This window comes from Parasteatoda tepidariorum, chromosome 10, assembly GCF_043381705.1.
Source record: "Parasteatoda tepidariorum isolate YZ-2023 chromosome 10, CAS_Ptep_4.0, whole genome shotgun sequence".
In the NCBI taxonomy this organism is placed as follows: domain Eukaryota; kingdom Metazoa; phylum Arthropoda; class Arachnida; order Araneae; family Theridiidae; genus Parasteatoda; species Parasteatoda tepidariorum.
Window position 1 is genome coordinate 23,156,056 of NC_092213.1, and position 11,218 is coordinate 23,167,273.

The following is an 11,218-nucleotide window of genomic DNA, read 5'->3' on the forward strand; positions in this document are numbered from 1 at the left end:
ATCCAATTTTCTTTGAAAAAATTCTTGGGGCTTACCAACGTATTCAGAATGAATAGTTTCAAGGTGCCGTTTCAATTTGCCGGGTCTCATACTATCAGCAGCCAAAACTTTTGAACACAACAAACACATTGGTTTTTCCACATTATCGTTAATAATATTAGTAAATCCGAACGATAAATAGGATAAGTCGTATTTCCTTGTCTTGGGAGTTCTTCCTTCCTGTTCCTTGTGGCTTGTATTCCAACATCAGGACAACTACTTGTGCCAACATCAGAATCTTCATTATTAGTGGATTTTCGCTTACATCCTATCAAAAACTTATCCATTTGTATGGAAATATTCGGAATAATATTATATTATTCGAAAAAATTAAAAGTATTAAATTACTTACTATTATTACTATTATTAGTGGGCAATCACGTCAATAACAATAGAAACACAACCCAACACTGCTGAACCAATTAAATATTAGCTGTGACACGAAACAAATTGGTGAGCTAAACGTTGTCGATCTTTTCTGGATGTGTGGCATCTAGTGGCGTTAGTGCGCGCGCATCTGGCTTTTGCTAAGTTGTGTTGGTCGAGTGGAGCTAGTGTCGCCAAATTAACGACGGCCTTAGTTCAAAAGATTTGCCGGGGTCTAGGACGTCTAGGTATATGGATGCTAAGTTACGAAATGTTTAGTTGAACTATGCGCGATAAAGTACGATGGCATTTTTTCATTTATTCTCTCATTTTTTACATAGAAAACTTTAGCAGTAATTTGGAAAATTGTTCACTGCGACTAATTTTCGCGGCTCCCTTTAGGCTAGTCCGCGCCTCCCTAGGGAGGCGCGCCTCCCAGTTTGGAAAACGCTGCATTAGGGGGTGGAGAAATATTTAAAGGAGAAAGAAACAAAGACGTTATCGACGCCGTTAGAAAAGGCCGATTACCGTTGGGAAAGACGGATATACAAAATATCTTAAAGTTTCAACCTGCAATCAAGCAAGTACTGATGTTCTGTATAACCGCCTTTTTTAAATACAATTTGTCAGACTTCGATATTGCTTTTGAGTTTTCTCCACTTAATTCGTCATTCGACTATCTGAGTATATTTTTTTAATCTTCATACTTATAATGATTCTAAAAATATACATTAAAGACGGTCTTTTCGGAACACCCTGTATGTATAATTTTTTTTCTTTAAAATACTTTTCCATTAGTTTCTGATATCATGAGTAGAGCTCCACCAAAGGGGAAACAGATGTCGACAAGTAGCACAAAATCAAAAAATGGAACACAATCCGGATATTTCGACAAAGAGTTTCTGAGAGTATTCGAAGGAGAAGGTTATGCAGACCCAATTCGCAATCGGAGGCTACAAAGATTGGAAAAAGCGAAATTGAATATTGGACCTGCGTTCAAATCAACCTCACCAACAAAAACGCAGTAAGCTTTATGACGTATTTATTTATTTATTCCAATCAGTTTTTTGTAAGCAATGGATGGTTGACCGTGTCAAGGCTGAAATTGATCGCTTATACGGAAAGTTAGTTGATCGTTAAGTTACGGATCTAGTTCAGCCTTGACCGTGTAAAGCTAAGCATAGATGGGGGACAAGATTCACCGTAAGACTTCCGTGTTACTACTTCCGACTGATTTTTACACCTAAGCTTGAATAAACGAGGCATCCAATATTAATATACTAGTAGTGTTTTCAATATAACGCTGTTCTTTCTATTTAACTTTCAACGTAACAAACAGCAAATGAATTCGGAAGACTTCGCAAGATTTGTTTATTATGATAAAACATGGCAAGCCTTACACTTTATTTATGCTGTGATATTAATTTTGTTACATTTGTTTTAGGCTAACGACCTGTTAGAATTTATAAAATTACGAAAAACTCTAATGAATGGTAAAATTACTGGTAAAATCACAATAATAAAACTTCCTAGAATATTAAAGCCTGTTCACACATCGTCTGGTAAGCATAACACAGGCGGAGGGATACACCGGAAGTTTTCTAAATTTTTTCCGGTTTTACATTCAGTCAGCCATCCATAAGAATGCTGTTAATGATGTAAATTATAGTCTCATAAAATCATTTATAAAGTTTAAATCAAAAATATTTGTCACAAAAGTTCAAAATATATTTGTCACAAAAGTTCGGGTAATTAGATCGTTTCTATTTTTTTATAGAAATCTTTTTTTTCTATTCTGGATTTTGGATAGGTAAATACTATAAAATTCTTTTACATAAAGTCAAGGCTTAGGACATATAAGATTCGCTTCCTACACACGACACAAATGGACCAAGTTTGAATCCCAGCCATGCCATGACTATAATAGCTTCACCGGGCCGTATACCGCAGGCTTTTCAGCAATAAGCAAATCGTTGGGGGAAATGTTAAAATTGCATCTGTTTAATTATGAGTAAGTAACATTCAAAAAGTTTTTCAAAAAAGCACTCATACGCAGATCTTAACTCAAAAGTTTCTTTGTCCTCTAAGTTGGGTATTAAATTAGTAGCTGGATAAAATTTGCTTCTTCAAAGGCAATGATGTATTCTTTATTTGTGACGTCATTTTTATAAATACCTCAAATTATTTATTACACCCATACTTAGCCCTCCGTTGAAGAAAGTAACGCATGCATTGATTTATATATTTTTTCAGAACTTTAAAGTTTAATTGCAAATTTCAATCTAGTAAAACTGATAAAATAGTTAGTTTAAAAAGTAGTTAAAGATTTATTTAAAAGCTTCTGTTCTGTTATTAATATGCAATATCCTAAATTTCTAAGCGAACCACATTACACCATAACCAGGCTCAGCTTCATTTTGAATTGAAATTTATTTAAATATTGATAAACTCATTTTAAATGAATTAAAAAATTTTTTTTTGATACAGAAATGGCAAAGGAACGAACTATGGAACATTCCAAGGCAAAACATTGGAATATTTTAGCTCTCATCCAAGAGAAGTAGAGAAGGGTTCACCGCCAAAAAAGAATTTTTATACAAATCCTCCAAAGAAAGGAACTGGATATGGGTACCAATCTTTTTAACTATTTACCTACGAAAAACTCATTTGTATGTTATTAGATATTTAAAAAAAAAAACAATTTAAAAAAAAACGATCCTTTTAAGACTATTTTTTTCCATGTCAAAATGTATGTAAAATCGTAAGATAAATATTTTTCTACTATTTACTTTAAGAAAAACGATAATTGCTAAATATAAGGCTCCCACGTGTACAATCTCTCATTAAATTATTGTTGTAAAATAATTTTAAATATAGAAGTTTTTCAGATGAAAGCTGTTCGTTTTATTTTATTGGCAGAAATGTATGTAATACATAATCTAAAGCTAAAAGAGAACACGCTTATTTTTTATGCCGAACGAATCTACTTAGTGGTGCATTTTCAAAATTTTCATTTTAAATCTTGGTGTTTTTACGCAAGGCGACCTCGCTCACCAACCATCGAGGGTGCTTCTCAGTCATCATTGTTCTTTTCTTTCTTTAAAAGTCGATAAAAAAAGATAATTTTGTTTGCAAAATATATAATAATTTCATGTAAGCACATTTTATTAATATTTTAATCGTAACGAAATTAAAGGATACAGGATTTGAAAAATAATCAACTGTACTTGAACAAAAATTAAACTCAGAAATATAGAATGTGCTGCACAACACAAGAAGTAATAAATGAGAAGTTTTACTTATAAACAATATATAACGATAACCTTATATCATATAACATTATTTCTCTTCAGTCTTTACACTTTTACAAATTTCGATATAAATGTTAAGATGTACCTAATCTCTCTCTTATTACTTGTTTATTTATTTTTTAAAATTACTTTTGATGTCGCGAGCTAATAAAATCGTGAGATTCATTTTTCTACAACAATGGATAATAATTTGCAAGGCAAAAAATTAAAAAAAAATCACTTAAAACTTCATTAACTTTAAAACAAATTGGAATTTCGATTAAAAAAAACTGTGTTAAGCTTATAAACAAATATGGCCCTTTCAGTATGCTAAATTTCATCTCTGTAGTTGCATTCCTGTTGTCTGTAAATCGGTCCTTATGGTGTGTTTCTTTTTCCATAGCTTTAATAGTTAATAATTATCGAACGAATTGCCAAATGCTAAATTATGTTATTCCATCGTACTTCCAGTAATTTTTTCTACACACCTTAATAAAGTTTTATAGTTTTTTTCGCTGCAAAACAAAATATAACGAAAACAACGACGTCGGCGGTCTTTATGATTTTTTAATAAAACATTATACTTTTTTCGATTATTAAGTATTTTAAAACATTACATCGAATGTTTTTAAAAATACTACTAATTGATAAGTTTTGCTAAAAATGGCAAAATCATATGCGATTGACCACATCGTGGTGCAGATTAAATTAAATAAAATGAAAATTTGTAACATTTAGAACATTGGTTTTACCCGCATCAAATTTTCGGAATTTTGTTTAATACAGTGGATATTTTTAAATTGGTTGAATATTTTTGTTTGCAAACCTAGATGTTTGGTTTGTAAGTCTACATAAAATTGGCAGGAGAAAAAATTAAAATTTCCAACATAATAATATACTTTCAAACATACGGAACATAATAAAATTCGATCAATTGCAGGGCGCAACTGCGCCGAATTTCGAATTTAAAATGCCATTGTATGAAATTTTGTTATTACCAAAATTAAATATGTATTTAAATTAGTTAGTAATGATTTTCAATTTAGCAAAAAGGATTTCGAATTTACTTTATCGTGTCAGATAATGATTTTAAGAATTGTTTCATTATATGATTTTTCATATTAATTCCCCTTCAAATAAAGATTCTGATCACAGGTGGTAAAATTAAAGGATCAAGTACAACCCTGTGCGCTATTGTTATATTATTATTATTTAATTAAGTTGGAAGTTAACATTGTCAATTAGTCCTGCAGTGGACTGATTGTAAAGTTCCCAGTAGAGCATCGAAGTTAAGTATCACTGGCTGCGTTCAGTAAGCGTGTGGGTGACCACTTTGATCAGTCTGCGTAAGGACCGAGGGTGCGTGGTATCTGTCATCATTAAACTGTTCTACCGTAAAGTGCTCTACTTCGCGCGCAGCTCATCAGGATACCGAAGTAGAGGAGCCCTCCCCTTTGCAGAGGATCAAAATTGTGATGGCCTGTCTTTGGATCATCCTCAGGGATGCTTCCCAGACCGTCGCCAATAGCCCATTGCGGCTCTAGTGCGAAGTAAATAAAATAACTACCTACCAGTTAACATTAAATGACGAAAGGTAATTTGAATAGAGAGAGGTCACTATAATGAAACTAAACTTTATATGTAGAAACATATAACATTCAATGACAGCTAAACTAGTATAAAGGAATTTATTATTTTAATTTTCTAATCAAATTAACTGAGTACTTTATTTTACGTTGACATCTTTCAGTTACCCGAATGTGACGATAGGAAAAGTTCCTCCATATTTTCTTGAGGGTGAATACGAAGAATTAAAAGAAAAACCGGTAAGAAAGCAATTTTTCTCAACCGTATGCATTGTAAAAATTGCATACGACAATTTTTTTTGAGATTACAACTTTTTCTGCAATGTAAGATCTCGTATCAATAAGTAGTCGTTTAGAAAGACATATTACAAAAAATAATTTTTCTTTAAAAATAAATTAATATTTTAATTTTTAGGAAGAGCCAGAGAAACCTGAACCCCAAGAGTTTGAACCTTACAAAGTTGGTATTTTCCAACAAGGATACTTTGATCCGAATCCATTCCGTACAGATGAAGAGGTTGAGTTGCCTGAAGAGGAAGAGACAGAAACTTTCGAAATCGAGAAACCATTCTTGCCCACTGGCCCAGCAAAAAAGGTATATTATGATGAGCCATTCTTGTTTCCATAGCACCAGAGGACCTCAGACTCAGTGGCGGGGGGAGTTCTTAGCTTAGACAAACTATACTTATGGTTGACTGAATGTAAACAATTACAAGCTTCCTAAAACCGGAAGAAATTTAAAAAACTTCCGATGTATCACTCCGCTTATGATATGCTTACGAGGCGATGTGTGAACAGGCTTCATATTCTAGGAAGTTTCATTATTGTGATTTGTATTTAATTTTACGCGTAATTTTACCATTCATAAGAGTTCCCTGTAATTTACAAATTTTAACTTGCTGGGAGCCTAAAATAAATTTAGCAAAATTAATATCAAAACATAAATAAAGTGTAACGTTAGCCATGTTTTGAGTGTTACCCCTTAGTTGTGCAAAATGTCACATTTGTAATTTTTTTGTGTTGCATCATAGCATGCTTGTGGAGTTTTTCGCATACATTTGTTGTTTGTTTCATTGAAATTTAAATTGAAAGAACACGTTATTTTGTAAACACCATAAATATAGTTGTATCCGCACGGATTTGTAGCGCCATCTAGAAAAGCTTGTAACTTAGAGAGTGAGTGTGTGTGGAAGGAGAGCCGTAAAGAGCTACAAAAAAAGCTCTCTTCGAAATATTAATAAATAAATATTGTGCATAATTTACAGTCCACTTCTTGCTGTTTATTGAGCGAGTTCATATTTACCTGAGCGTCGACAATAGTATAACTATAAATTCTCTTTTTTTCTTAAAAACACATTGTTACTCTTTCGGTACAATTTTCTCCACTAACTGTGTATAAGCAAAATGTTGTGGAAGATTGGTTTACAAATCTACATTTCAAACCGAAAATGTAACTATTTTTGTTGAAAAACAATTAATAGTTTTCGGAAAATTTTGAAAAATTGGAGATGATTTAAAAAAAACAACATATTCAGAAATGTTAAATTAAAATTATTAGTAGATCATATGGTCTTCAAAAACTATATAGTGAGATAAATAACATCTATTTTAAACATAAATATCCAACGATTGCATTTTTTAAATTCCATGAGATTATCTATGAAAGTTATTTTTCAGTTAGAAATGTTGCTTATGCACCTAGATATAGATATGGTGAACATTTTAGTTTTCAATTAAAAGTGGCAAAATATGTTTTATTTTTAAACCTTTAATGCTAGTGAACGTTTGAAATTTAATTTAACAATTGAAATTGAAATTATTGTGTGATCTTTATTTATTACCCATCTTATGCCCTTCGACATAGAGTATCTTAAACGTTTTAGTTTTGTTTTTAATTAAAAATGGCAAAATATATTTCATTTTTAGAACCTTTAATGGTAGCGAACAATTTTTCACGTTGTGTGATCTGTATTTATTAACCATCTTATGCACTTAGACTTTATGCACGTATTAAACATTTCAGTTGTTTGTTCAATTATGTTTTATTTTTTACCCAAAATAAATAATAAATAAAATAAAATCCTTTAATGCAAGTTGCAAATTATTTACTTTATGGCCATGCAACTCATAAAACAGTTGGTTTAGAAAACAATTTTTTGATAGACCAGCAAAGATTTACACCCATCAAATTCAAAAAATTAGTTGGAGTTAAAACCGTGTTTTTTTCTCCAAACTAGCGTCAAAAGTAGTTGCCAGGAATTACTACAAACTACTGTTCTTTATGTATCGCACTACACACCACACAACGTTTTTTTTATTTTTTTAAGTGGCACACTACACTACAAACTAGGAAAACAAGTAGCGACTACTGTAGTTTCACCATTTGCAGTGTGCTACTTCTGACCACTGATATGGCTGTATAATTAATTAAACAGCTGGTTCAGAAAACAATTTTGTACCTTGAGTAATCTTTTTAGAAACAAACTTAATAATGACGATTTGGGAATAGTATTCATACTAAAACTTTCAATAGAAAAGAAATCATAGTTAAATAAACTTGATCTATTAGTGAACTCTAGAGTGGTTATTACCATATTGGTTAAAAAATGCATATTTTTATAAATTTGGCGTACGCAAGTGTTTTTGAATGAGAATTACTAATGTAAGAAGAAATTGCATGTATCAAAATGTTAGCAAATCGTTGTTTGAAATTTTTTTAGGATGGCGGAATGAAAGCCGGTTGTTTGAACAAATTTCCTGAATATGTTGGTGATCCATATGCTAAAATGGGTGAGAGAAGTTTGAGAGGAGTAAAAAACTATGTTAATGCTGAGAATAAAATGTTTCGATATGTACCAGGACCTAAGCCTTATCCTATAAAATCTATCATAACGAAAAACGTTGAAAGGTAAGGTTATATAAGCAAATTATTTTTTCTTTCAGTAATGATAGTATATCTACTGAGATTTTTTTAAAAAGAAAATGTTGAGAAGCTACAAAATTATTGTTTTTATTTGAAGCTAGTGCTAATTGCCCGAGTTGCGTTAATTCTAAAAATCATTAGTTTTTTTTTTGTTTCATTTCATTCATGTCTATAAATATGGAAAAATAAATGCATTTGATTATGCAAATTAAAAGTTATTAAAAAATACTATAATTTTATTGCCTTGTTATACAATTTCAATCAATAGAATTTAGTTGCAAGAATTTTATACACAAAATAAATTTTTTTACAGTTGTTGTACACTTTTAGGATAATTGATTCATGGTTTAACCGTAACATCAGAACATATGATACACATTATTTTTGAGAAAAAAAATATTTTTCTCTTAGTACCCCAAAAATTAAATTTTTTACATCATTTTTTATTAATAAGGAAAAAAATAATTGCATAGAAAAGTTGTTTACAAAAATTAAATAATTGCTAATCGACACCTTTCTTTCAAAAAAGCAATAAAAGCTCTTCACAGATGAAAATTGATTTTAAGAACATCCCTAACTTCGCGACTCCCAGGCAACCAGTTATCTTAGCTCCTCAATGGCTTCCTTGCCTCTATCTTATCAATAGCTTGGTGCTCTTTTGTTCTAGAGCTGTGATATATTAAACATTTATGAACAAGAATTAGACTCGTGTTGGCATTTTTTTGAGGGGGGAGGATTCCATTTAAAGACTTTTTCTGAAACACTCATTATAAAAGCTCTTTAGCGATGCAATTCATTTTACTTAAATTTATTTTAGTGCAACATTTTAAAGATACAAACTATATCCAGATGTATTTTGCTATATCATCTCATATGATAATCATACTAAACAGTAACACTGAAATTACAAATCTTCCAAAAATGTTAATGAAAACTTGAATATTATAATATTTAAAAAAAAAAAAAAAAAAAAAAACCAGCAAGTACTTCAATGCTATTAAAGACACATTAAGAAATGATGTTATTTTTAAGCATGTTTTTCTGTATTTTCTTACTATTATGCAACTAATTGGATAATATCTACAAATACTGTTTATGCTTAACTACATAATTTATTTGCCAATTTCAATTTTTGTAATTTAATCACACTGCTTTTCCTTTCAGGAGAGTAACACCTGCAAATTTCACAACCATAAAAGGAGTAGTCTATTGTCAAAACAAAACTTCTCATTCCATAAAGAATTAAGTATTTAAACTTCATGAAAATATGTGAAGGCATTATATTAAAAAACATTTAAAATATTCTCTCTATTATTATTATTTATAAAAATATTCTTTTAATAATGAAATGCAAAACATCAATTGGCAACACAAGTATTTGATGTAGGAGTAGAAAATAATTAGTTATTTTTACTGTCAGAAATTTTATTTCAAAACCTACAATTTACCAAGTAAATAAATAATTACATAATCATGATGTTTTAAATTATATGAAGCTATGAACTTAAAATATTCCCAACAGCCTGTTGTGTGCCATGAAGATCAAAGAGGTTAAAACACTGCAATTTTGATACCAAAAGCATGATTGCGGCAATGTGGTCAGTATTACTCACAGGTTGTCTTTACCTAATTGACAAGCAGCTCCTGAGTGGGTTTTAAGTTACCATAGAAGATCGAGTCTCAGTCCTTCACAAGAACAATTCAGTGTCTTAACCTCCAACTCATTGCAAATCGTACATGCATATTAGATATTTTAATTGTAAAAATTATAAACTTAAATTTCGGTATTATTGCACAATTGTCAACTAAACTTTCATTTGGCGAAGTTAAAAAAAAAAAAATATTATCAAGAAGCTCAACTTCAAATTAGATCTAAGAGGCTCAAAACTACTTCTACCAGGATTAAACATTTCATTTCAAACAATTTTACTTCAGAATAATAATAATAATTATTATTATTTTGGATTATTCTTTAGGTCATAAATAAACTCCTTGCAGTCTGAGTACTTAAAGCAATTTTCTTAAAGTAAAAGTATAAAAATTTATATGTAAGTCCTAAATACTATAAGGCACTATATGCTTATAGAAATAATATGTTCAAATTGTTAGAATACAAATTGAATTTGCAAGTCAGATGACATTTAATAATCACAGAATAAAGAGGTAACTAAATGAAATGATACAAAAATTTTAAAATTCATAGAAATCATGTGCAATGTTTTTGTCAGAAGTGCCATCAGGTTGCAAGAGTTTAGAAAAAAATAATTTTCTCCTTCCTGCAAACTGTATTAGAAATTCTTCATTAACAATTTTCAAAAAGTCATAAAATACTTCAATATAATAATTTGTTAAGAAAAATCATCATTTTCCATATATTATTGATTTCTTTTTATTAAAATTTTTTTTATTCAATATAGTAAAAAAAATTACACTCAATTAACAATTTAACATTTTTAAATTAAGCAAACATTTAAGTTAAGTGTTTTTACAAATTTGAAAAATGATTTTTTTCTAAATATAGGGTTTTAACTTGATATTTTAACTGTCTGAGCATTAGTTCTGCTTTTTTTCCCCACAAATTTTTTTAATGCAGGCTTTTCTGCATTAAAATAAAATAATAAATAAGCGGCTTCTCTATGTTATTGAATGGGAAAATAGTGCCTAGCAGGAAAATTTCTGTACACTTTCACCCAGGGGCTCAAAACGTAGAGGCTTAAAATAGAAAACCACTAGCTTGTAATCAGTCATACCTATAATTAAATTAATATACAATAAAGAATTTCATTTACTTCAAAGAAATAATTTCTTATCGATTTAGTTAATTACCTATTCAATTAGATTATTAAAATCAGGCTTTGTTCTCAATCAGTTCATATAATTGGAGTGATACTGACCGTCTATTGTGAAAATAAGATAATCGAACAATGATGTGTAATTGAATACATAATTTTTTTTTAATCTTTCTATTTTGTTAAAAAGGAAAAATAAACAAATAAATAATTTGAGAGAGTTAA

The 11,218-nt window shown here is 30.0% G+C and overlaps 1 protein-coding gene across 1 annotated transcript in view; it reads left to right on the top strand.

Moving 5' to 3' along the window:
• Nucleotides 1–9,502, top strand: part of LOC107440409 (cilia-and flagella-associated protein 96-like) — an 11,856-nt gene extending 2,354 nt beyond the window's left edge. Inside the window, exons 2-7 of the mRNA XM_043044575.2 lie at nucleotides 1,204–1,429; nucleotides 2,893–3,033; nucleotides 5,446–5,521; nucleotides 5,697–5,876; nucleotides 8,002–8,189; nucleotides 9,369–9,502. Coding sequence (XP_042900509.1) covers nucleotides 1,204–1,429; nucleotides 2,893–3,033; nucleotides 5,446–5,521; nucleotides 5,697–5,876; nucleotides 8,002–8,189; nucleotides 9,369–9,450 — 893 coding nt within the window. The 3' untranslated portion in view covers nucleotides 9,451–9,502. The remainder of the gene's footprint in view (nucleotides 1–1,203; nucleotides 1,430–2,892; nucleotides 3,034–5,445; nucleotides 5,522–5,696; nucleotides 5,877–8,001; nucleotides 8,190–9,368) is intronic.
• The last annotated feature ends 1,716 nt before the right edge of the window (nucleotides 9,503–11,218 follow it).